Source organism: Canis aureus, chromosome 31, assembly GCF_053574225.1.
Source record: "Canis aureus isolate CA01 chromosome 31, VMU_Caureus_v.1.0, whole genome shotgun sequence".
Lineage (NCBI taxonomy): Eukaryota > Metazoa > Chordata > Mammalia > Carnivora > Canidae > Canis > Canis aureus.
Window position 1 is genome coordinate 4669582 of NC_135641.1, and position 27810 is coordinate 4697391.

Below are 27810 nucleotides of genomic sequence, written 5' to 3' on the forward strand. Positions count from 1 at the left end.
TTCCAAGACAGGCAGGAACTAAAAGGATATGTGACCTCCAAACCAGCTCTGCAAGAAATTTTAAGGGAGACTGTTAAAATTCCCCTTTAAGAAGAAGTTCAGTGGAACAATCCACAAAAACAAAGACTGAATAGATATCATGATGACACTAAACTCATATCTGTCAATAGTAACTCTGAATGTGAATGGGCTTAATGACCCCATCAAAAGGCGCAGGGTTTCAGACTGGATAAAAAAGCAGGACCCATCTATTTGCTGTCTACAAGAGATTCATTTTAGACAGAAGGACACCTACAAGCCTGAAAATAAAAGGTTGGAGAACCATTTACCATACGAATGGTCCTCAAAAGAAAGCAGGGGTAGCCATCCTTATATCAGATAAACTAAAATTTACCCCGAAGACTGTAGTGAGAGATGAAGAGGGACACTATATCATACTTAAAGAATCTATCCAACAAGAGGACTTAACAATCCTCAATATATATGCCCCGAATGTGGGAGCTGCCAAATATTTAAACCAATTACTAACCAAAGTGAAGAAATACTTAGATAATAATACACTTATACTTGGTGACTTCAGTCTAGCTCTTTCTACCCTCGATAGGTCTTCTGAACACAACATCTCCAAAGAAACGAGAGCTTTAAATGATACACTGGACCAGATGGATTTCACAGATATCTATAGAACTTTACATCCAAACTCAACTGAATACACATTCTTCTCAAGTGCACATGGAACTTTCTCCAGAATAGACCACATACTGGGTCACAAATCGGGTCTGAACCGGTACCAAAAAATTGGGATAGTCCCCTGCATATTCTCAGACCATAATGCCTTGAAATTAGAACTAAATCACAACAAGAAGTTTGGCAGGACCTCAAACACGTAGAGGTGAAGGACCATCCTGCTAAAAGATGAAAGGGTCAACCAGGAAATTAAGGAAGAATTAAAAAGATTCATGGAAACTAATGAGAATGATGACACAACTGTTCAAAATCTTTGGGATGCAGCAAAAGCAGTCCTAAGGGGGAAATACATCGCAATACAAGCATCCATTCAAAAACTGGAAAGAACTCAAATACAAAAGCTAACCTTACACATAAAGGAGCTAGAGAAAAAACAGCAAATAGATCCTACACCCTGCAGAAGAAGAGAGTTAATAAAGATTCGAGCAGAACTCAACAAAATCGAGACCAGAAGAACTGTGGAACAGATCAACGAAACCAGGAGTTGGTTCTTTGAAAGAATTAATAAGATAGATAAACCATTAGCCAGCCTTATTAAAAAGAAGAGAGAGAAGAATCAAATTATTAAAATCATGAATGAGAAAGGAGAGATCACTACCAACACCAAGGAAATACAAACGATTTTAAAAACATACTATAAGCAGCTATACGCCAATAAATTAGGCAATCTAGAAAAAATGGACGCATTCCTGGAAAGCCACAAACTACCAAAACTGGAACAGGAAGAAATAGAAAACCTGAACAGACCAATAACCAGGGAGGAAATTGAAGCAGTCATCAAAAACCTCCCAAGACACAAGAGTCCAGGGCCAGATGGCCTCCCAGGGGAATTCTATCAAACGTTTAAAGAAGAAACCATACCTATTCTCCTAAAGCTGTTTGGAAAGATAGAGATGGAGTACTTCCAAATTCGTTCTATGAGGCCAGCATCACCTTAATTCCAAAACCAGACCCCACCAAAAAGGAGAATTATAGACCAATATCCCTGATGAACATGGATGCAAAAATTCTCAACAAGATACTAGCCAATAGGATCCAACAGTACATTAAGAAAATTATTCACCATGACCAAGTAGGATTTATCCCCGGGACACAAGGCTGGTTCAACACCTGTAAAACAATCAATGTGATTCATCATATCAGCAAGAGAAAAACCAAGAACCATATGATCCTCTCATTAGATGCAGAGAAAGCATTTGACAAAATACAGCATCCATTCCTGATCAAAACACTTCAGAGTGTAGGGATAGAGGGAACATTCCTCAACATCTTAAAAGCCATCTACGAAAAGCCCACAGCAAATATCATTCTCAATGGGGAAGCACTGGGAGCCTTTCCCCTAAGATCAGGAACAAGACAGGGATGTCCACTCTCACCACTGCTGTTCAACATAGTACTGGAAGTCCTAGCCTCAGCAATCAGACAACAAAAAGACATTAAAGGCATTCAAATTGGCAAAGAAGAAGTCAAACTCTCCCTCTTCGCCGATGACATGATACTCTACATAGAAAACCCAAAAGCCTCCACCCCAAGATTGCTAGAACTCATACACCAATTTGGTAGCATGGCAGGATACAAAATCAATGCCCAGAAATCAGTGGCATTTCTATACACTAACAATGAGACTGAAGAAAGAGAAATTAAGGAGTCAATCCTATTTACAATTGCACCCAAAAGCATAAGATACCTAGAAATAAACCTAACCAAAGATGTAAAGGATCTATACCCTCAAAACTATAGAACGCTTCTGAAAGAAATTGAGGAAGACACAGAGAGATGGAAAGAGAGTCCATGCTCCTGGATTGGCAGAATTAATATTGTGAAAATGTCAATGTTACCCAGGGCAATATACACGTTTAATGCAATCCCTATCAAAATACCATGGACTTTCTTCAGAGAGTTAGAACAAATTATTTTAAGATTTGTGTGGAATCAGAAAAGACCCCGAATAGCCAGGGGAATTTTAAAAAAGAAAACCATATCTGGGGGCATCACAATGCCAGATTTCAGGTTGTACTACAAAGCTGTGGTCATCAAGACAGTGTGGTACTGGCACAAAAACAGACACATAGATCAGTGGAACAGAATAGAGAACCCAGAAGTGGACCCTGAACTTTATGGTCAACTAATATTCGACAAAGGAGGAAAGACTATCCATTGGAAGAAAGACAGTCTCTTCAATAAATGGTGCTGGGAAAATTGGACATCCACATGCAGAAGAATGAAACTAGACCACTCTCTTGCACCATACACAAAGATAAACTCAAAATGGATGAAAGATCTAAATGTGAGACAAGATTCCATCAAAATCCTAGAGGAGAACACAGGCAACACCCTTTTTGAACTCGGCCACAGTAACTTCTTGCAAGATACATCCACGGAGGCAAAAGAAACAAAAGCAAAAATGAACTATTGGGACTTCATCAAGATAAGAAGCTTTTGCACAGCAAAGGATACAGTCAACAAAACTCAAAGACAACCTACAGAATGGGAGAAGATATTTGCAAATGACATATCAGATAAAGGGCTAGTTTCCAAGATCTATAAAGAACTTATTAAACTCAACACCAAGGAAGCAAACAATCCAATCATGAAATGGGAAAAAGACATGAACAGAAATCTCACAGAGGAAGACATAGACATGGCCAACATGCATATGAGAAAATGCTCTGCACCACTTGCCATCAGGGAAATACAAATCAAAACCACAATGAGATACCACCTCACACCAGTGAGAATGGGGAAAATTAACAAGGCAGGAAATAACAAATGTTGGAGAGGATGCGGAGAAAAGGGAACCCTCTTACACTTTTGGTGGGAATGTGAACTGGTGCAGCCACTCTGGAAAACTGTGTGGAGGTTCCTCAAAGAGTTAAAAATAGACCTGCCCTACGACCCAGCAATTGCACTGTTGGGGATTTACCCCAAAGATACAAATGCAATGAAACGCCGGGACACCTGCACCCCGATGTTTATAGCAGCAATGTCCACAATAGCCAAACTGTGGAAGGAGCCTCGGTGTCCATCGACAGATGAATGGATAAAGAAGCTGTGGTTTATGTATACAATGGAATATTACTTAGCTATTAGAAATGACAAATTCCCACCATTTGCTTCAACGTGGATGGAACTGGAGGGTATTATGCTGAGTGAAGTAATCAGTCGGAGAAGGACAAACATTATATGTTCTCATTCATATGTGGAATATAAATAATAGATAAGGGAATATAAAGGAATGGAGAAGAAATGTGTGGGAAATATCAGAAAGGGAGACATAACGTAAAGACTGCTAACTGGGAAACGAACTAGGGGTGGTAGAAGGGGAGGAGGAGGGCGGGGGGTGGGAGTGATTGGGTGACGGGCACTGCGGGTTATTCTGTATGTTGGTAAGTTGAACACCAATAAAAAATAATAATAATAATAAAATAAAAATTTAAATAATAATAATTATAAAAATAAAATAAAATAAAACAAGCCATTAGACATTACTGGGTTCCTCTTTGTATTCAAGAAAAATACATTCAGTCCTTCAAGGTAGTGATATTAATTAATTTAGTATAGAATTGGTAAGATTAAAAACTAAATACTGAACTTAAATTCGAGGCAAAGAATAATTGGTTATACACTGTTTTCAGTGAGATAATATTGAACAGCTTCTCTCTTTTAATAGTTATTGACCAATACAGAGGGTTTGTAGTTAAGCATCACTTGAGTAGTTTTAACATTTGGTTCTATCTAATACCTAAATATTCTTGTATTAGTAATTCTTTTATATTACATATGTTTAACTTACATTTAATTTTCTTTATTTTATGGTGAGATGGTGTTAGTGGGAATAGTGGAGGCCAGAACTCCAAAAATCTGCTCTTCCACAAATGCTATGAGAACATAGCAAAAACTGTCAAAGATTGACATTTTCAGAACTCTTGAAATTAACCAAATGTTTGCAACAATCTCAAAAGTGTTTATTCAATAAAAGCCATTCACTCTTGTTAAAAACAGTGAACTTTGTAGTACTTTAACATGTTTCATTTCCTTTCCCCTCTCCACAAATCTGGAATAATTTGAAAACCAATAGCTTCACAATCATGGTGACCAACTGTGGCCTAGCAGTCTCTGGAGGGGATAGAAGGAATATGGAGCTCACTAGAAGTATTCTTCTGAGAGAATTGTGATTATTTGACTTTTCTGACAGTTTCTTGGAAATTTATCCTGAGTCAGACTTTACTTAGTACAAATAGCCTTTCTTGCCTGTCTGACCATTGAAGGTATGACAGAACATGCACACAGAATTATTTAGAAAATCTGGGAGAACTATCAGTTCCAGGCATTTAAGTTAATCTCTGTACAATCATATGTTGACCAATAAGCTGAGAAGAGACTTTAGTTTCCACATGCAAATAAGTAAATACATACATACACACACACATACATACATATATACACAATCTTTACAGAATTAGTTTAGAAAAGTCACTAAAATCTAAAAACAAAAAGCAGCAGAGCAACAAGTATCGTGACCAAAAAACCCTAAGGAGAGAAAAAGAATCTGATTTTCAGAGCTGCTAAATTATATTAATTAAAGTGTCCAGTTTTCAACCAAAACCTATGAAACATGCAATACAACATGAAAGTGTGGATCATACATGAGCAAAACAAAACCAAACAAAACCCAGTAAATGGAAACTGTCTATATAAAGGAGTACAGATGTTAGACTTACTAAAAAAAAAAAAAAAAGACTTTAAATTGAATATCTTAAATGTGTTAAAGGAAATAAAGGAAACACTATGTATCCATTTTCTAGGGATGCCAATAACAAAATACTACCATTTGGGTTGCATGAAGTATGTACATTTATTTTTTAATTTTATTTAAATTCAATTAATTAACATATAAATTATTATTTGTTTCAGAGGTAGAGATGAGTAAGTCATCAGTCTTATATAATACCCTATAATACCCCATCATGTGCCCTCCTTAATGCCCATCACCCAGTTACCCCATCCCTCTACTGCTGCCCCTCCAGCACCCCTCAGTTTGTTTCCTATGAATAAGGGTCTCTGATGGTTTGTCTCCTCTGATTTCATCTTATTTTTTTCCTTCTCTTCCCCTATGATCCTCTGTTTTGTTTCTTAAATTCCACATATGAGTGAGGTCATATGATAATTGTCTTTATCTGATTGACTTATTTCCCTTAGCATAATATCCTTTAGTTCCATCCACGTTGTTACATATGTCAATATTTCATTTTTTTGAAGACTGAGTAGCCTTCGAACTGTGTTATCTATACTGTATCTTCTTTTTTTAAAAGATTTTATTTATTATTTATTCATGAGAGAGAGAGAAAGAGAGAGAGACGGGCAGAAGGAGAAGCAGGCTCCATGCAGGGAGCCCGACGTGGGACTCGATCCCGGGACTCCAGGATTGCGCCCTGGGCTGAAGGCAGGCACCAAAGCGCTGAGCCACCCAGGGATCCCCTATACTGTATCTTCTTTATCCAACCATCTGTCAATGGACATCTGGGCTCTTACCATAGTTTGGCTATTGTTAACATTGCTGCTATATAAACATTGGGGTGTAGGTGCCTTTCAGATCACTACATCCATATCTTTGGGGAAAATCTCCAGTAGCGCAACTACTGGGTGGTGGGGTAGCTCTATTTTCAACTTTCTGAGGAACTTCCATACTATTTTCCAGAGTGGCTGCACCAGCTTGGATTCCCACCAACAGGATAAGAAGGCTCTCCTTTCCCCAACATCTGTCATTTTCTGATTTGTTAATTTTAGCCATTCTGACTGTTATGAGGTGGTATCTCATTGTGGTTTTGAATTGTATTTTCCTGATGCCAAGTGATGTGGAGCATTTTTTCATGTGTCTGTTGGCCATTTACAACATAAATTTATTTTCTCCCAGTCTGAAAGCTGAATTTCCAAGATCAAGGCACCAGTAGGGTTGGCTTCAGATGATACCTTTCTCCTCAGCTTGAAGACAGCACTTTCTTATCATGTCCCTTACCTGGCCTTTCTCTGGAGAGAGTTAGGGGAAGGGGAAGAGAAGGGGGCCTCTGGTATTTCTCACTTTTTTATAAGGGTATCAATCCTATCACTTTAGGATCCCATCCTTATGATGTCATTTGACCTTAACCTCCTCCTTAAAGGTCCTGTCTCCAAATAAAATCACATTGGGAGTTAGGGTTTCAACATATAAATTTTGAGATAAAATATTTCAGTGTATAACATTATATGTAGTGAACTAAAAGAACATGTGAGGATAACATCTCACTGAATCGACTATATTTTATTAATATAAATTATGAGACCAAATTAAAATTCAAGGCTTGAAAATGATAGTGATTGATGAAAACCTCACTGGAATTAATATAAGGGTAAATCTGAGCTCGCAAGAGAAAAAAATACTGAATTTTAAAAGAGGTCAGTTTTGAGGTTATCCAACCTGAAAAGCAGGAAAAAAAGTGATGAAAAATAAACAAACCCTAGAAACCTGTAGGAAACTATCAAGCACACCAACATCCACATAAGGAATCATAGGAGGAGAAGAGAGTGGTATAGATTTAGTATTTTAAAAAGTGGCCTAAAATTTACCAAATTTGATGATCAACATTAATCTACAGAGCCAAGAATTTCAATACCAATTTTGATAAGCACAAAGAAATTAATACCTCAGCATATCAAAATAAATCTGTTGACATATAAAGGAAAAAAGATTAAAAACAACCAGAGAGATGATTTATCACATTTGTTCTGAATTGAATTGTGTGTGCCCAAATCAAATTCTTCTGTTGAAGCCCTAATTCTTACTATGACTGATTTTAGAAATAAGTCCTTTAAGAAGGTAATTCAGGTTAAATGAGGTATAATGGTAGAACCCTAACATAAGAGGACTGATGTCATTTTAATCAGAGGAAGAGACACTGGAATTCATAATTACAGAAGAAAGATCAGTGAGAACCAAAGGAGAATGCCTCCAAATGCAAGTGAGGGAGAAAAACTTCAGGAGAAATCCATCCTGCTGACACCTCAATCTTGAACTCTTAGCTTCCAGTATTATGAAAAATCTTTCTGTTCTCTCAGCCACATGATCTGTGGTATTTTGCTACAGCAGCCCTAATAAGATAACAGGACATAGAATTCTTAATATGACAAACAGCTGAATTTTCATCAGAAACCATGGATGTCAGAAATCGGTGAGGATACCTCAACAAAGAAGGTATAAAGATGGTAAATAAGCATATGAAGACATGCTCAATGCCACTGGCCATTGGGGAGTAGTAAATTAAGTAGGAGATAACATTATATTCTGTTAGAATAGCTGATTTTATTTAAAAAAAAACCTGACAACGTCAAATGCTGGTGAGGATGTAGAGAAGGAAGACCTTTCTTTGCTGGTAGAAATTGAAAACGCTACAGCAAATTTGGAAGGCCACTTGACAGTTCCTTATGAAGCTAAGCATAGGCTTACCAGATGCTCCAGCAATCACATTGATGGATATCTATCTTACACATTGGAAAACTTATGCTCATACAAAAATCTGCATGCAAATTCTGATAGAAGTTTTTTTCATGATCTCCAAAACTAGAAGAAATTACACTGTCTTTCATAAGTGAACAAGTAAAAATATGGTGGTAAATCCATACAATGATATCCTATTGAACAATAAAAAGAACTAGCTGCCAAGCCATGCAAAAACATGTATGAATGAATCTTAAATTCTTATGGCTACATCATGAAGGCCAATATAAAAAGGCCATATGTGGCCTGAGGCTTGTATATGATCTTCTTCAAAAGGTTAAACTATAGAGATTGTAAAATAGTTCAGTGGCTATCTGGAGTTTGTGTGTTATGGGAAAAATGTTAACCAGAGAAAGGATGAGGGACATTTTATGGTTATAAAACTGTCCCGTGTGATAGTTTAGTGGTAGTACATGACACTTGACAATACATTTGACATAGAGGTTTATAGTACAAAGTGTTCACATATCAATATATATGTATATTTAAATATATTTCTAAATATGTTATATATGTAGGAGGTTAAGGATTATAGGATGCAATGCAGAATGTATACTGTAAATGAACAATAAAGTAAAAGAACAGCATATTATGAGATGTGGGGTGTCAATTTTCTCACTGTTGGATGGGGAAGTTATAGATCAACAAGAAAAGAAAAAGGCAGGATTAGATTACCAAATTAGGATTATAGGTGGAGACATTAGTATAAAGTTGTTTAGCTTACTATTGACACATATGGTTACATATAGAAATATTTGCAGATATGTGCATATACACAGGTCAGTATACCCACGTGTCCTTGCTCTGTCAGCTGAGAGGACCTATAAGCAACAATAATACCTCAGTAGCAACAGACACATCTAGTTCCTAAACGTTGGTTCTAATACTATTCTCTGATCAAAAGAACATAGACTCCTTAATAAAATGGTGGATGCTAGTATTAAACTGGAAACATAGATGAGCCTTGAAGTATTTTGTGGTGTCAAAAAGTAAACACACACACACACACACACACACACACACACACAGTATGTCAACAAGAGCCAACACGAAGTATTTCCAGTGGTCCAAACTGGAACAATTTGAGTAACAAAGATATATCAGATTATAACTCAAAGTATAAAATATTTATAAGTCTACAGTGATATAAATAAATGATTAAATATGTAAATAAGACAAAGAGAATGGACAAATCTTAAGGGTAGAATAATACCAAATATGCAGGTTCTCTGTAGGTGGCATGGAGATTTTGTCACTCTGCTCAGCTCCTTAATTGTGAACTGTGCATAGTGATTTCTTTTATAATTTGTGGCAGTATCCAAAAGTACATTATAGTGCCATGATTAAGTGTGACATACACAATATATAAAACAGAAACCTAATAAAAAAAAACGTGTTCCAGGACTCTACTAGCACAAGTTATACTGATTCACTGTTTTTGTTTAATATCAACTTATTGCTTTCAGCCATTGTACACAGAGACATTCCAATAACCTAAAATTGGTAGGAATTCTTTATTTTTAGAGAAGAAAAGAGGTACTCTACCAGAAGATAGAATACCATTTACCGAGAACACTTTAAACTAGAATTCAGATGGAACAAAGATTGAAAATCTACAATATGTTTCATTAAAAGAAGAACAACTTTTCATTACAATGAGCAACTTCCAAGAATATTTGTATTATCTTCTATGGTAAAATGACAAGCACAGTCTTCAAAATAATCCCTAAGGCACAGTGAGAAAAGGAACATGAAAGTAAAATTAAGTAACCTGCTAATTTGGTATTGCTTTTATAAATGGCTTTATAGTCTTTACTTTTAATTAAAATACCAGGCTATGTACAGCTCAGAGCTAATCTCAAATTCTCTTTTTTAAATGTTAAAGTACAGAATATGCTTATTCCCCACAGTCGTTTTAATGACAAACGCTTATAATTATGATTTCCTGCCATCAGGGTGAAGCAGCATTCTATTCTTGCCAGCATACTGTGAATTATTTGTGTTTTCTGCAGGCTCAGGGCAAAGAAAAGGGTTTCATAAAAGCGCTTAATAAAGTTTTAGGTACATGAATACAGCATGGCTTGAAAGGCCAGAAAACATGAGCTAAGACACATGTGTGGTAGAGTCTTTCCCCTGTATCTTCAAGCATGGTACAAATAGACACCATTCCACTCCAAGTCACTTCTATAAGTTTCTGGAAAATGTTTGAATAGAAAGTAAAAGGTATATATGTGAATACTGGGTAACAGATTTGAAAAAGTTCATCCAATCTATATGTCATCTTGGAAAAGAAAAAAGATTTTATTTATTTGAGAGGGAGCGAGCATGAGCAAGGGGAGGGGCAAAGGGAGAAGGAGAAGTAAACTCCCAGCTGGGCAAGGGGCCTGATATGGAGCTCTACCCCAGAACCTCCCCTGCCCCCTCTGGACTCAGTCCCAGGACCCAGGAACCATGACCTGAGCTGAAGGCAGACATTTAACTGACTGAACCACCCAGGCGCTCTTCCATTGTGTCTATCTTTTAAAACATACATCCCTGAAGGGTGCCCAATTAGCTCAGTTGGTTAAGCACCTGCCTTTGGCTCAGGTCCAGATTCTGGGGTGCTGGGATGGAGCCTGGCAGGGAGGGGCAAGGGAATCAAGCTCTCTGTTGGGCGGGGAGCCTGCTTCCTCTCCCCACTGCTCATGCTTTCTCTTTCCCTCGCTCTCTCTCTCTCTCTCTCAAATACATAAATAACATCTTTAAAATATACACCCCTGAGAAGTTTAGGACAGCACAGGATATTCTAGGCAAAATTCACATGGGGAGGGATGGATTTTTCAATAATACCTAACATTCTAATCCTATTACAATAATTGATTCCTGATAATTTTCAGCCACAGAAATTTCATCATAGAATGATTGGCTAATTAGCTAATTGCTAGATATCTAATGTGCCAAACAGTGGGCCAGACATTGAGACTACAAAGGAGAGTAATGGTGTATTTAAGATACCATATTACAAACTATTGCTTACTTTAAAGAATTTATTTATTTTAGAAAGACAGATGGAGAGAGAGAGAGAGAGCAGAGGGAGGGGCAGAGGCTGAAGGAGAGAGAGAATCCAAGCCAACTCCTCACTGAGCAGGGCTCGATCTCACAACCCTGAGATCATGACCTAAGCTGAAATCAAGACTTGGGGCCTAACCAACTGAGCCCCCAGGCCAACTCTTAAGTATACTTTAAAAACCAAATAACTAGGGGTTTCCGGCAGCTCCGGCTAGTTTAAGGCACGCGTGGTGCGGCCGGCCTGGCCCTCGGCCTCTGCTCCCCGCCACGGACCTCGCCGGCATGGTTCCCCGGCCAGCCCGCTGCTGTCCGCTGCACTCCTGCTGCTCTCCGGCTTCGGCGCCGCGCACCACGACACGCCTGCCAACTGCACCCACCCTGAGCTGCTGGGCACGTGGGTCTTCCAGGTGGGCCCCGCGGGGTCCCGCAGCGTCAACTGCTTGGTGATGGGACCACCAGAAAAAAAAGTAGTGGTGCATCTTGAGAAGTTGGACACGGCATATGATAATTTTGGCAATACGGGCGATTTTACCATCATTTACAATCAAGGCTTTGAGATTGTGTTGAATGACTACAAGTGGTTTGCCTTTTTTAAGTATAAAGAAGAGGGTCACAGGGTCACCAGTTACTGCAACGAGACCATGACCGGATGGGTGCACGATGTGCTGGGCCGGAACTGGGCTTGTTTCACTGGAACCAAGATGGGAACTACCTCTGAAAAAGCGAAGGTGAACACAAAACACATTGAGAGGCTCCAGGAAAACAATTCTAATAGGCTCTACAAATACAACTATGAGTTTGTGAAAGCGATCAATACCATTCAGAAGTCTTGGACTGCAACCAGATACATAGAATATGAGACTCTCACCTTGAGAGACATGATGAGGAGAGCTGGTGGCCGGAAAATCCCAAGGCCTAAACCCACACCACTGACTGCTGAAATACATGAAGAGATTTCACGTTTGCCAACATCATGGGACTGGAGAAATGTTCGTGGTACCAATTTTGTTAGTCCTGTTCGAAACCAAGCATCTTGTGGAAGCTGCTACGCATTTGCATCTACAGCTATGTTGGAAGCAAGAATCCGTATACTAACCAACAATACTCAGACTCCAATTTTGAGTCCTCAGGAGATTGTCTCTTGCAGCCAGTATGCTCAAGGCTGTGAAGGTGGCTTCCCGTACCTCATCGCAGGAAAATATGCCCAAGATTTTGGGTTGGTGGATGAGGCCTGCTTCTCCTACGCAGGCTCTGATTCTCCATGCAAACCAAATGACTGCTTCCATTACTACTCCTCTGAGTACCACTATGTGGGAGGTTTCTATGGGGCCTGCAATGAAGCCCTGATGAAGCTTGAGCTGGTCCGTCACGGGCCCATGGCAGTTGCTTTTGAAGTCTATGATGACTTCTTCCACTACCAGAAGGGAATCTATTACCACACTGGCCTGAGAGACCCTATCAACCCCTTTGAACTCACTAATCATGCTGTTTTGCTGGTGGGCTATGGTACTGACTCAGCCTCTGGGATGGATTACTGGATTGTGAAAAACAGCTGGGGCTCTAGGTGGGGTGAAGATGGTTACTTCCAGATCTGCAGAGGAACAGATGAATGTGCAATTGAAAGCATAGCAGTGGCAGCCACACCAATTCCTAAATTGTAGGATATGGGTCCTGGCATTTCCTGTTGACCACCATTAGTCACGAAAGGGGGTCAATTTATTCAGACCGAAAACTTTTATAGCAGCAATTTCAGATTACAGATAGATTCCTATGAAGATTTTTGCCTTTAAAATTAAAATTGCCTTTGATTTAAATATACCTTTCCATTAACCACTGGCCTACTTTATAGCTACGTAGTAATAAAATGCAGGATTCTGTTCATTATTTTGATTCAAATATAGTATATTTTTTAAAGTCTTTGGGAGAACAGACATTTTTAAAATATAAAAGTCACAAGAAAAATGGCAAAAAAAAAACCCAAATAACTATGTGGTGAGAAAAATAGTTAAAATTTATCCTATTTTCTTCCCATAAACAAATAAAATATCATATGCTTACCATAGGGTACATGGCTTCCATATGAACTAGTTTTTCAGAGAAATGGCTGGCGATTTCTTAGCCTGATAGCACCTTACTTTAGTCTCTTTCACAATTTGGGAAATGCAATGTACAGTCTATTCTTAACTTTTATTCAAAGTAAAATAGGTTTGTTTGCATTTATATTTATAAATGAAAGTGTTTTTTTAAAAATTCTTTAATTTTATTTTGGAATCATGTTTGAAACAAAGAAACACAAAATTTAAGTAACAGAGCCAATAGATTGGCTGCATGCTGTGTTAAGCATTTTTATATGATTCTCAACATCTTTCTGAAGTATTTTTTTGAAGTATTATATTTAAGGCTAAATGGCTAGTAATTGGTTAATCCAGAAGTGAAATCAGAGCATTACTCTCATTTAGGGAAAAAAAAAAACAAAAAAAAAATGATTTCTACAAATCTGGAAATTTTAATTTTGCTACAAAGTAGAGTCTCTTGGAAAGATATTTTTTATAAATATTCAAAACTAAATCAGTGACTTATCTGAAAGATGTAAGAGGAGAGTATTTAGAATATTTACTTATTTATTTGTAATTTTAATTTTTTAAAAGATTTTATTTATTCATTCATTCATGAGAGACAACCGAGGAGAAGCAGAGGGAGAAGCAGGCCCCCTGCCAGGAGCCTGATGCAGGACTCGATCCCCAAACCTGGATGGTGACCTGACCTAAAGGCAGATGCTCAACCACTAAGCCACCCAGGTGCCCTGTAATTTTAATTTTTAAAAAATATTTTATTTATTTATTTGAGACACAGAGAGCACAAGTGAGAAGGGTGGCAGAGAGAGAGATTGGGAGGGAGAAGAAGACTCCCCACTGAGCAGGGAACCCAATGTGGACTTCAGTTCCAGGACCCCAGGATCAAGAGCTGAGCTGAAGGCAGATACTTAACAGACTGAACCACCCAGATGTTCCTGGAATATTTATTTATTGTTATTGTTCCTGAACAACTATTTAAAAGGATATAGCTGAAACTAAGAAAGCATTGTTGCTATTTTAGACTTAAGATCTTAGGGTGTTAGATACAATTACAGAGTGAAAATGGATTTTTTTAACCATCCCATTTACGGCATGATGGCAAAAGAAAAAGTTCAGTGGAGCTAGGGATTTAGAGTGAAAACACCTTACCTCTTACCCTCATGGGAAACACTCTGGAATTTGAAAACAAGGTGTCACAAATAGTTCTACAATCTACATTTTTCTAGCCTCAAATGGTTTGGCATCTTGAGGGTTACTATTGCCTGTGTAGATTATGTTGCCGCTGTGTCTCAAAACTGCTAATGTATTATTAAAGAACGTCACGGCTATAAGGTTTAGTAGACAGAAGATTGAAACTAGACAGGAGACACAAAGATAAACTCAAAATGGATGAAAGATCTAAATGTGAGAAAAGATTCCATCAAAATCCTAGAGGAGAACACAGGCAACACATTTTGAACTTGGCCACAGCAACTTCTTGCAAGGTACATCCATGAAGGCAAGAGAAACAAAAGCAAAAATGAACTATTGGGACTTCATCAAGATAAGAAGCTTTTGCACAGCAAAAGAAACAGTCAAAAAACTAAAAGACAAAATGGGAGAAGATATTTGCAAAAGACGTATCAGATAAAGGGCTAGTATCCAAGATCTAGAAAGAACTTGTTAAACTCAACAGCAAAGAAACAAACAATCCAATCATGAAATGGGCAGAAGACATGAACAGAAATCTCACAGAGGAAGACATAGACATGGCCAACATGCATATGAGAAAATGCTCTGCATCACTTGCCATCAGGGAAATACAAATCAAAACCACAATGAGATACCACCTCACACCAGTGAGAATGGGGAAAATTAACAAGGCAGGAAACAACAAATGTTGGAGAAGATGTGGAAAAAAGGGAACCCTCTTGCACTGTTGGTGGGAATGTGAACTGGTGCAGCCACTCTGGAAAACTGTGTGGAGGCTCCTCAAAGAGTTAAAAATAGACCTGCCCTACGACCCAGCAATTGCACTGCTGGGGATTTACCCCAAAGATATAGATGCAGAGAAACGCCGGAACAGCTGCACCCTGTGTTTCTAGCAGCAATATCCACAATAGCCAAACTGTGGAAGGAGCCTTGGTGTCCATCAAAAGATGAATGGATAAAGAAGCTGTGGTCTATGTATACAATGGAATATTCCTCAGCCATTAGAAATGACAAATACCCACCCATTGCTCCGACCTGGATGGAACTGGAGGGTATTATGCTGAGTGAAATAAGTCAATCGGAGAAGGACAAACATTATAGGGTCTCATTCATTTGGGGAATATAAAAAATACTGAAAGGGAATAAAGGGGAAAGGAGAAATAATAAGTGGGAAATATCAGAAAAGGAGACAGAACATGAAAGACTCTTAACTCTGGGAAACGAACTGGGGGTGGTGGAAGGGGAGGAGGGCGGGGGGTGGGGGTGACTGGGTGATGGGCACTGAGGTGGGCACTTGATGGATGAGCTCTGGGTGTTATTCTATATGTTGACAAATTGAACACCAATAAAAAAATAAATTTATTTTTAAAAATAAATAATAAAAAATAAAAGGCAGAGGAAAAAAGGGAGGTGGGCAGGGGGTGGCGGTGACTGGGTGACGGGCACTGAGGGGGGCAGTTGATGGGATGGGCACTGGGTGTTATTCTATATGTTGGCAAATTGAACACCAATAAAAAAAAAAACTAATGAGAATGAAGATACAACCTTTCAAAATCTTTGGGATACAGCAAAGCAGTCCTGAGGGGAAAATACATCACAGTACAAGCATCCATCCAAAAACGGAAAAGAACTCAAATACAAAAGCTAACCTTACACATAAAGGAGTTGGAGAAAAAACAGCAAATAGATCCTACACCCAGCAGAAGAAGAGAGTTAATGAATATTTTAGCAGAACTCAACGAAATTGAGACCAGAAGAACTGTGGAACAGATCAACGAAACCAGGAGTTGGTTCTTTGAAAGAATTAATAAGATAGATAAACCATTAGCCAGCCTTATTAAAAAGAAGAGAGAAAAGAGTCTAATAAAATCATGAATGAGAAAGGAGAGATCACCACCAATACCAAGGAAATACAAACGATTTTAAGAACGTATTATGAGCAGCTATACGCCAATAAATTAGGCAATCTAGAAGAAATGGACGCATTCCTGGAAAACCACAAACTACCAAAACTGGAACAGGAAGAAATAGAAAACCTGAACAGGCCAATAACCAGGGAGGAAATTGAAGCAGTCATCAAAAACCTCCCAAGACACAAGAGTCCAGGGCCAGATGGCCTCCCAGGGGAATTCTATCAAACGTTTAAAGAAGAAACCATACCTATTCTACTAAAGCTGTTTGGAAAGATAGAAAGAGATGGAATACTTCCAAATTCGTTCTATGAGGCCAGCATCCCCTTAATTCCAAAACCAAAGACCCCACCAAAAAGGAGAATTACAGACCAATATCCTTGATGAACATGGATGCAAAAATTCTCAACAAGATACTAGCCAATAGGATCCAACAATACATTAAGAAAATTATTCACCATGACAAGTAGGATTTATCCCCGGGACACAAGGCTGGTTCAACACTCGTAAAACAATCAATGTGATTCATCATATCAGCAAGAGAAAAACCAAGAACCATATGATCCTCTCATTAGATGCAGAGAAAGCATTTGACAAAATACAGCATCCATTCCTGATCAAAACACTTCAGAGTGTAGGGAGAGAGGGAACATTCCTCGACATCTTAAAAGCCCTCTACGAAAAGCCCACAGCAAATATCATTCTCAATGGGGAAGCACTGGGAGCCTTTCCCCTAAGATCAGGAACAAGACAGGGATGTCCACTCTCACCACTGCTATTCAACATAGTACTGGAAGTCCTAGCCTCAGCAATCAGACAACAAAAAGATATTAAAGGCATTCAAATTGGCAAAGAAGTCAAACTCTCCCTCTTCGCCGATGACATGATACTCTACATAGAAAACCCAAAAGCCTCCACCCCAAGATTGCTAGAACTCATACAACAATTTGGCAGCGTGGCAGGATACAAAATCAATGCCCAGAAATAATTGGCATTTCTATACACTAACAATGAGACTGAAGAAAGAGAAATTAAGGAGTCAATCCCATTTACAATTGCACCCAAAAGCATAAGATACCTAGAAATAAACCTCACCAAAGAGGTAAAGGATCTATACCCTCAAAACTATAGAACGCTTCTGAAAGAAATTGAGGAAGACACAAAGAAATGGAAAAATCTTCCATGCTCATGGATTGGCAGAATTAATATTGTGAAAACGTCAATGCTACCCAGGGTAATGTACACATTCAATGCAATCCCTATCAAAATCCATGGACTTTCTTCAGAGAGTTGGAACAAATCATCTTAAGATTTGTGTGGAATCAGAAAAGACCCCGATAGCAAGGGAAATTTTAAAAAAGAAAACCATACCTGGGGCATCACAATGCCAGATTTCAGGTTGTACTACAAAGCTGTGGTCATCAAGACAGTGTGGTACTGGCACAAAAACAGACACATAGATCAATGGAACAGAATAGAGAACCCAGAAGTGGACCCTCAACTTTATGGTCAACTAATATTCGATAAAGGAGGAAAGACTATCCATTGGAAAAAGACAGTCTCTTCAATAAATGGTGCTGGGAAAATTGGACATCCACATGCAGAAGAATGAAACTAGACCACTCTCTTGCACCATACACAAAGATAAACTCAAAATGGATGAAAGATCTAAATGTGAGACAAGATTCCATCAAAATCCTAGAGGAGAACACAGGCAACACCCTTTTTGAACTCGGCCACAGTAACTTCTTGCAAGATACATCCACGGAGGCAAAAGAAACAAAAGCAAAAATGAACTATTGGGACTTCATCAAGATAAGAAGCTTTTGCACAGCAAAAGATACAGTCAACAAAACCAAAAGACAACCTACAGAATGGGAGAAGATATTTGCAAATGACGTATCAGATAAAGGGCTAGTTTCCAAGATCTATAAAGAACTTATTCAACTCAACAACAAAGAAACAAACAATCCAATCATGAAATGAGCAAAAGACATGAAGAGAAATCTCACAGAGGAAGACATAGACATGGCCAACATGCACATGAGAAAATGCTCTGCATCACTTGCCATCAGGGAAATACAAATCAAAACCACAATGAGATACCACCTCACACCAGTGAGAATGGGGAAAATTAACAAGGCAGGAAATAACAAATGTTGGAGAGGATGTGGAGAAAAGGGAACCCTCTTACACTGTTGGTGGGAATGTGAACTGGTGCAGCCACTCTGGAAAACTGTGTGGAGGCTCCTCAAAGAGTTAAAAATAGACCTGCCCTACGACCCAGCAATTGCACTGTTGGGGATTTACCCCCAAAGATTCAGATGCAATGAAACGCCGGGACACCTGCACCCCGATGTTTCTAGCAGCAATGTCCACAATAGCCAAACTGTGGAAGGAGCCTTGGTGTCCATCGAAAGATGAATGGATAAAGAAGATGTGGTCTATGTATACAATGGAATATTACTCAGCCATTAGAAACGACGAATACCCACCATTTGCTTCGATGTGGATGGAACTGGAGGGTATTATGCTGAGTGAAATAAGTCAATCGGAGAAGAACAAACAGTATATGTTCTCATTCATTTGGGGAATATAAATAATAGTGAAAGGGAATATAAGGGAAGGGAGAAGAAATGTGCGGGAAATATCAGAAAGGGAGACAGAACATGAAGACTCCTAATTCTGGGAAACGAACTAGGGGTGGTGGGAGGGGAGGAGGGCGGGGGGTGGGGGTGATTGGGTGACGGGCACTGAGGGGGACACTTGACGGGATGAGCACTGGGTGTTATTCTGTATGTTGGTAAAGTGAACACCAATAAAAATTATTTTATTAAGAAGTAAAAAAAAAGTGCTGCTTGAATGCAGGTTTCTACTAGCCTCTCACTTTAGGGTGTTGGGCTCTATCTACACAGTACATGTGGAGGTGCAATGGAAATGAGATATACTTAACTCTGAGAAATAAGCGGTGCTTGATTGCGGGTTTCAACTAGCTCTTCACTTTAGGGTGTTAGGTCCTCTCTACATAGTACATGTGGTGGTGTACTGGAAATCAATATACTAAACTCTGAGAAACAAGCGGTGTTGAATCCAGCTTTCAAGTCACTTCTCACATAAGTGGCTGAGAACCTATCTGAAAAGTTGGTATGGAGGTGCAATCTAAATGCGATATATTGTACTCTAAGATGCAAGCGTTCCTTGAATGCGTCTTTCACCTAGCATTTCACATAAGGCTTAGAACCTATCTCAACAGTAATTGTAAAGGTGCAAGGGATATGCCATATATTTAAATGTGAGAAACAAGCTTTCCTTGAATGCAGCAGTCAACTAGCTTCCCACATAAGGAGTTACAACCTACCTCAACAGAATTATTGGAGGCCCAGTGGAAATGTAATATAGTTAATACTCAGAAACAACCATTCCTTGAATGCAACTTACAAATAGACTGTCACACAATGGAGTTGTATGAGAAACAACCATTGTTGATGGCAGCCTTCCAATAGCCTCTGATTTAAGGAAGTTAGAACATCTCTCAAAAGTATGTATGGAGGCACATTGGAAATGCACTGTACTTCACTGTGAGAAACAAGCATTCCTTGATTTCAGCTTTCAACAAGCCTCTCAAATAAGGGAGTTAAAACCTACCTCAAAAGTAGGTTGTGAGGTGCAATGGATATGCAATATACCTCACTCTAAGAAACAAGGTATTCCTGAATGCACTTTTCAACTAGCCTTTCACACAAGGCAGTTAGAACATCACTCAAAGTAGGTATGGAGGCACATAGGATATGCATTGTACTTTGCTGTGAGAGACAAGCTTTGGGGAATGTAGCTTTCAACAAACCTCACATAAGTGAGGTAGAACCTATCTCAACAGAATGTGTGGAGGCACAGTGGAAATGCGATATACTTAGAACTGAGACACAAGTGTTCCTTGATGCACCTTTCAACTAGCATCTCACAGAAGGGCCTAGAACCTACCTCAACAATAGTTATGGAGGTACAAGGACATGCCCTGTACTCAACTGTAAGAAACCAGCTTTCCTTGAATGCAGAGCTTTCAACGAGCTTCCCACATAAGAGAGTTAGAACATCTCTGAAGGGAGGCTCATTGGAAATGTGACTGTCCTGATGAATGGAAAAAGATGTGGTCTATATATACAATGGAATATTACTCAGCCATCAGAAAGAATGAATATCCACTATTTGCTTTGACATGGTTGGAACTGGAGGGTATTATGCAGAGTGAAGTAAGTCAACTGGAGAAGGACAATTATCATATGTTTTCATTCATACAGGGAATATAAGAAATAATGAAAGGGATTATGCACTGTACTTAACTGTGAAAAACAAGCATTCCTTGAATGCAGCTTACAACTAGCCTCTCACATAGGCCATTAGAACCTATCTCAAAAGTCAGTGTGGAGTTGCAATGGAAATGCAATATACTTAACTCTGTGAAACAGATTTTTATCCACTTATAAAACAGGCCAGGAGGTCTGTCTGGCATCTGTTTTGTCTTTTTGTTGTTGTTGTTGAAGTAGGCTTCACACCCAGCACTGAGTCCAAGGTAGGCATCGACCTGGGTCTAGATCAAGAGTCTGACACTTCACCACCTGAGCACCACCACCCCCCCGCCCCGTGAGCCATGTTGTTTTAAATGACATTTTTACTCTCAAATCAGTTCCTTCTTCCATTCACTTCTTCAGTTCCTTCGGCCATGTTTTGTAAGTTACTTGATACTGTGCCCTACCTTCTGCTGAACGTGGGGATTCTATGCCTTTCACACACATTTCAGATGCGCTTCATACACACAGAGAACCTCCTTTTCATTGTGTTCTAAGTAGTCACAGGCTTTTTAAATATATATATATATATATACTTTATTGGAGCTCGATTTGCCTACATATAGTGTAATACCTAGTGCTCATCCCGTCAAATGTCCCCCTCAGTGCCCATCACCCAGTCACCCCATCCCCCTGCCCACCTCCCCTTCCACTACCCCTCGTTCGTTTCCCAGAGTTAGGAGTCTCTCATGGTTTGTCAAAGACATTTATTTCTATGTATGCCTACAAGTAAGACTCCTTAGAGGTTTACATTTCTGAAAATACTTTGGGTCTTCCAAGTGGGAGTACTTGCAAAGTAATGCTTACTAAGAGAGAAAAAGAAAATAATCAAACGTTACTTTAACACCAAAAAGAAGAGACAGCTGGGAAGTCTATTTGAGTCTGATGCATATGCAGCACTAGTATGAGAGTTAGAGCAGTAAAGGCAGGAGACAGAGCACCTAAAGGCCATTCTCAGGGAGACCTTCAGGAAGCAGACCATGGATACAGAGGTGAGACAGCACCTTGGTGCGAGGGGTAGAGCAGGAGGGAAAACACAGCCTATTAAATAAAAAAGCACATAAAAACCCACAAAAGATGTTTCCTCTGACAGAGGTGTTAAGACTCATGTGGACTGAAGTTTTTACCTGGTAACCCTACACCCAGAAGGAACTAAATAATGAAAGGATACAAAGATAATGTCTGAAAACTTAGCATCATATCTTACTTAACTCAATAACAAACATCTAATACAAGTGTCAATGGCTCTACCAGGAAAGTAGAGTCAATCCTCTTCAGTGCATCGAAGGCATTTTAGGATATGCCATATTCTAAAGACAAGGAACTGCAAACACTTAGATCAAATCCCACCTAGGTTAGGATCACAAGTGAGAAACGACATCCTGGCCTCTAGTCGCCCACTGTGATCATCACTGGTCCCGACGTGAGTGCCATCAGTACGTGCAGAAGGAGCTAAGCAAGTGAGGGGAGGAGGCAGGAGAGGTCCTGAAGAAGCAGTGTTCATTACAGGGATTCCAGGGAACTCCGCATAGGGAAAGTCGTTCAGATTTAAATGTGCCTTAAATAAGCACAAAGGCATAAGTCATGCCTGCTTAGGATAGAGATCATCTTTCTGCCAAGATTATAGGGTCCAAAAATCTCTGAGCTCTGGCAATAAGCTCTGGGAATTAAAGTAAACACACTGTAGTTACCACTGCTTTCTCTTCTTCTAGAACCTTATATCACTTCAGAGACCCCCTCTAAATAGATATCCTGCATCCACTTCAGTCTCAATGCAATTTCTATTCTGGTGCTGCCACCCGACCAGCCCATGACCAGGAATGATTCATGGAATCAAGATTCTAGGCAACTGACGTTGCATGTCACAACAAAGAAACGTTATTCTATAAAGTCGGCCAATCTTTTCTATTTCCCGAAGTCCTGTTTCTTTGAAAGCTTTGCCTCTCTGATGCTGTGATCCCACTAAGCCTGAGTGACAGTCTGAGAGCAGAGTCCAAGAAAGCCTGGGGTCAGAAAGCCACTTAAACACATACTTTCAAACTTCTATCATTGTGGTGGTAAAGGCCACAATTTCTGCACACTCAAACAATACCACAGGCAGGAACAAGAAAAAAGTATGCATGTAAACAATTAAGTTGCCCAGAAGTCCAGTTCAAGTTCACAAAGATCAGAACATTTTCAAAATGCAAAGACAGATGGTCATGACTATTCTTCAATTCAATAGTAGGTATGGACCATCAAACTCAGCGTACACCCTGGAGGACAGAGACTCCCATGCCTTGTGCTGAAACGTTTTAAGTGTGCTTTGGAAAATGCATAAGAATAAACAGTAAGCATTTCCTATTATTGTACAGTTGCAAATACTAAAATGAAGCCTCAAAGCCAATAAGAAGCCATTATTATTAATTTGGCTTCTCAGTACCTCCTTATTCGAAGCACCATTACATTTCACAGTGAAAAACATAAAGCCTCTTCAACACATTCACACACGTTCGGAGAACTTGATTCAAACACTCTGAAGAATAAACACCTCCCAAAATGTGGTGAATATTACTGATGAGGTAATGGGAAAATACTAATGTAACAGTCTGCATAGTTTTGTGTGTCCTCTGAATTTTCTCAAAAAAAAATTTATTTTTAAGTATAAAGCAAAACTTACATTTTCAAAAAAAGGTTTGCCACTCCCCAAAAACACTTAATAGCTTATTAACCATACTATTGAGCCAAGTAGAGGTTTTAATTATTATAAAATAAAGCTTGGGTCCCTCAGGGTGATACTACCTTCACAAATGTTGATACAGCACTAGAGTGATGTCTGGTCCCTGAAAACAATGGACACAGCCCACACCCCCTGTGGATAACACAGCCCTAACCACATGCAACCAGGCCTCTGGGCAGCAATCATTCACCACCAGGAACACCCTCCTCCCTCAGACTTCCTGAACCAAATCACAGGCAGATGCCACTCAGCCACACTTGCGTACTTAGGTTTAGTACATGTTTCTGCTTCATCTTACTGATGAAAAATCTCAGACACTTCACTGTGTTACTCATCCTCTGGCAGGAACACGAATTTGGCAGTGGAAGTACCCTCAAAACCATCCCATGAAAAGGGCACAAGAAGACTGAGATCCAGCTCACCACCTCCTGAACTCAGAGCAGTGCCTTAAGTCACCCAGCCTTGGCTTCCTCCCCCAAAAAACCAGGTGGATCTCAGCACTGTTCTGACTATAAAGCAGGCACGTCTATGAAATGGAAAATCACTAGGAGCCCAATGCTAGAACTCAACTACGAGCAGTGCTCACCTGGCTGACAGTGCACCACCTGCAGGAAGCACCAGGGACTTCAGGCACCTGTCACATTCTCAGAGTCAGGAATTCAGGTGCCATCACATGCCTCCTGCAGCTCTTTCTCTAGCCTTCAAATAACTCCTTTTTGGACCCAGTTTTTAATTTTCTATGAGACAATCTGCTTAGAATAACTTTAATTAACAGGTAAATCCACACCATCACTCAACAAGACTGTCAGAGGATGTTATGAGTGTGCCATTAACAGACTGCATCCCAGAGTTATGCCACGTAAGCTGAATTGCATAGGAAGGGCACTGAAGAGACCCATTACCACCAAAACAAAAAACTCTATCTTAAGAAAAAACTGAGAGCCAGTTTACAATTAAAGAGAATTTGATTTTGAGACATAAAGAACAGATTCCTCTCCAAAATGAGTCTCCTCTGATACAAATGATTTGCTTTATGGAGAAGATGTACCTTGTACCTTCCAAAAGTGCTCTGAAGGCCCCCACTGAAAGTTATTGCATTAAAGATGAGGGAAAACACTTGGTTAACTCTTATTATCAAAAATTGTCTTCAGAACAGCCCAGTCCAGCTTGGCTCATAGGGCCCAAGAGTTCCCATGGGTCATTGTAAGAGACCTGGAGTCCCAAGGCCTGAGCCAAGGAGTTGGCTGTGCACCTTGGCCACGTTGCCAGGCTGTCCAGGCACGCATCTCACAGACTCGTCTCCTCGCACACTCTCACAGGGATGTTGTAGTGCCGATCATCTTCAGCAATCAACGTCACCACAGGCCAGTCCATGGGCGGATCAGTGGGGTAGACCGTGATGAATTCTTCAGTGCTGTACTTGGAGAGCCGGTACACCTGAATGGTATGGCGCACAGCATACGCAAGAAGGAACATTTCAACCTGGGGAAAAGAGCAAACAGGTATGCAGAGGTGCTCCAGGCAGGGCACAGCACAGCTATGCTGCAACGTCTCTTTCACCTCATGGGCCCAGTCCCCAGACTTTTCTAGTGGATGCTACAAATAAGCAGATCATCCAAAATATACTGTCTGATAAGGGACTTGTATCCAGAATACATAAAGAACTTTTATAACGATTTTTAAAAAAATGACCAGTTTAAAAATTGGGCAAAGGATCTAAATACAACAGACATTAATCCAAAAAAGATATGCAAATGGACAATAAGCACATGAAAGTCATCAGAGGAACACAAGCCAAAACTACAATGAGATTCCCCTTCAGACCCACCAGAACAGTTATAATCAAACAGATAATAAATGAAGCATAACTACTTAACAGGCACCAAGTTTTATTTTGGGGTGATGAAAATATTTTGGAACTCAGTAAATGTACTAAGAACCAATGAGTCATATACTTTAAAATGGTTAATTTTATGTTATGTGAACTTCAATTAAAGAAAAAAGAAGTATATCCCAGGTATATACCCACGAGAAATGAAAACATGTGCCCACACAAAAAAAAAAACCTGTACATAAATGTTCATAATAGAATTATTCACAATAGCTAAAAAAGCAGAAAGACCCCAAATGTCCATCAACCAATGAATGCATGTGGTATATCTATATGATGGAATATTGTTTGTGACATGTCTTACAATATGAATGAGTCTTGAAAACACTATGCTGAGTGAAAGATGCGAGTCACAAAAGACCACATATTATATGATTCCACTTCTAGGAAATGCCCCAAATAGGCAAATCTACCGAAACAGAAAAGCAGACTAGTGGCTGCCTGGGGCTAGGGGAGGGGGAATTAGTACTAACGAGTACAGGGTATCCTTTAGTGGTGATAAAATAGTCTAAAATTAGACTACAGTGACAACCACAAAACTCTATAAACACTCTAAAAACCACTAAGTTGCACACTTCAAAGGGATAAACTTTATGGCATGTAAATTGTATCTCAATACAGTTGTTATGTTTTCAAAAATGGACTCGCCATTACAGTACACTTTGTGAGGACTCCAAAAGAACTAACTTTGGTCTAATATGCAAACCATGCTGCACCATGCAAACCTCACTGAGGTTTGGGAGGCATAAGGAACCTACACTCTGAGTTCAGGTACGTGGGTTAAGCAGTCACTTTCAATTCTGCCTGGCCCAGCAGTGACCATCAGCCTTGGCCCTTTGCTACACACCAGGAAAAGGCAAGCAGGAGAGTCAGCTGCCTAAGTACAAAGGTGGCACTTTGGATGGAAAACCTTAAATGCTACTTTAGTAGCTGGCTATTCCACTAAAAAAGACTTTATAAACTTTTTAAGATAATATAATGAGGACACTAAAGATAGACAATTGTGTGGTAAGTCATGGGACAGTACTGCATTGGGTCTCTGTGCAGAACTCTAAACTTAGCATATTTGTAAAAGATCCAAGAGCAGGCTGGTCTCTACTGGGTAAGGTGACCCTATTTCTATTTTTAAAGGACGCTATCTAATATGCCTACGGCTGCCAAGATTAAATAATAAAACTCTTTGCTTCATCTATTTGTAAACTGCCAGGCACAGGGTACTGATCCCATCCAGTATCCCACAAAAGCAAGCCCAGGCTGAAATTAATCTGGTGGTTACAAAACAGCCCCACAATTCTTTTGCACTCCTCACTTGAAAAGCTGGATGGAATGCTTTTCAATGTTCTCCATTGAGTTTGGGATGGATTTAGTGACTTGTTCTTAATAAATAGACTGGTGTAAACAACAGTGTATAACTTCCAAGATGAGGTCATCAAACACACTGTGGCTTCCTCCTTGCTCTATTCTTGGATCACTTCATATGTTGAGAGAAGTCAGCCATCCTGTCCCAAGGCCACTCAAGCAACACTATGGAAGGGCCCACATGTCAAGAAACTAAAGAAGAAACTAAAACCCTCCTTCTAACTACCGATCAGGCCTCTGCCAACAACCAGGTAGTTGCACCATGTGGGAAGTGGACCCTCCAGCCCAGTTGGGCCCACAGACAACTGTAGCCCTGAACAACACAGGACTGCAGCCATCCTTGAGACCCCAAGCAGAACCACACAACCAAGCTGCTCCAGAATTTTTGGCCTACAGAAGCTGTGAAATAATGCTTGATGATTAAAGCTGCTGTTTTGGAATAATACATATCCAAAAGCACAACTCACCTGTTCAAGGCCTCCAGTGTGTCCCACCTGGTTTAGATGGTTCCTCAGCAGCTGTCCAGGATCATTCGATGTGTCCCGAGCAAACAGAAGCACAGAGAAAAATGGTACTTCCTTTCCATTCTCTTTATCATCATATAGTTCAATGGCTCTGTTTAGCATTAGAAATTTTATAGCTTCGTAGAGGCTATATTCTTCTTCCTCATTCATGAACAGTTCATCACAAGCTACCTGCCTTGCTTCAGCAGTTCGCATCTCTGCCAAGCCTGCCCACTACAACAAGAAAGTTACATAACAATGAAATGTTTGCTCTAAAACCTGGTATACTTCCATACTATGAACACAAAATTATTTTCAAAAATAGGAGGCCATGGGTCACATGCCAATCCTCACAACATTCAAGTTTCTAGCTCAAACAATGGTACACTCTATAGACCACACAAATCCCTTATTTCCCATTAATTTAAAACAAAAGTACAATGCACTGAGAAGTAGTGATACCATGGAATGGAATTTTCAAGTCCCCTAA

At 39.6% G+C, this 27810-nt stretch overlaps 1 protein-coding gene and 1 pseudogene across 6 annotated transcripts in view; one reads left to right on the top strand and one right to left on the bottom strand.

Annotated features, from left to right (window-relative positions):
- The first annotated feature begins 7091 nt into the window (after nt 1–7091).
- LOC144302759 (dipeptidyl peptidase 1 pseudogene) lies at nt 7092–13210 on the top strand (annotated as a pseudogene).
- OTULIN (OTU deubiquitinase with linear linkage specificity) overlaps nt 10139–27810 on the bottom strand; it is a 51536-nt gene continuing 33864 nt past the window's right edge. For 5 of the 6 annotated variants that reach the window (XM_077879543.1, XM_077879539.1, XM_077879541.1 and 2 more), the window contains 2 exons: nt 27285–27554; nt 10139–25049 (listed from right to left, as the gene is read on the bottom strand). In XM_077879543.1, coding sequence (XP_077735669.1) covers nt 24855–25049; nt 27285–27554 — 465 coding nt within the window. In that variant the 3' untranslated portion in view covers nt 10139–24854. Of the gene's footprint in view, nt 25050–27284; nt 27555–27810 lie in introns of those variants that run through there. The other variant, XR_013369110.1, reaches the window with a different exon arrangement.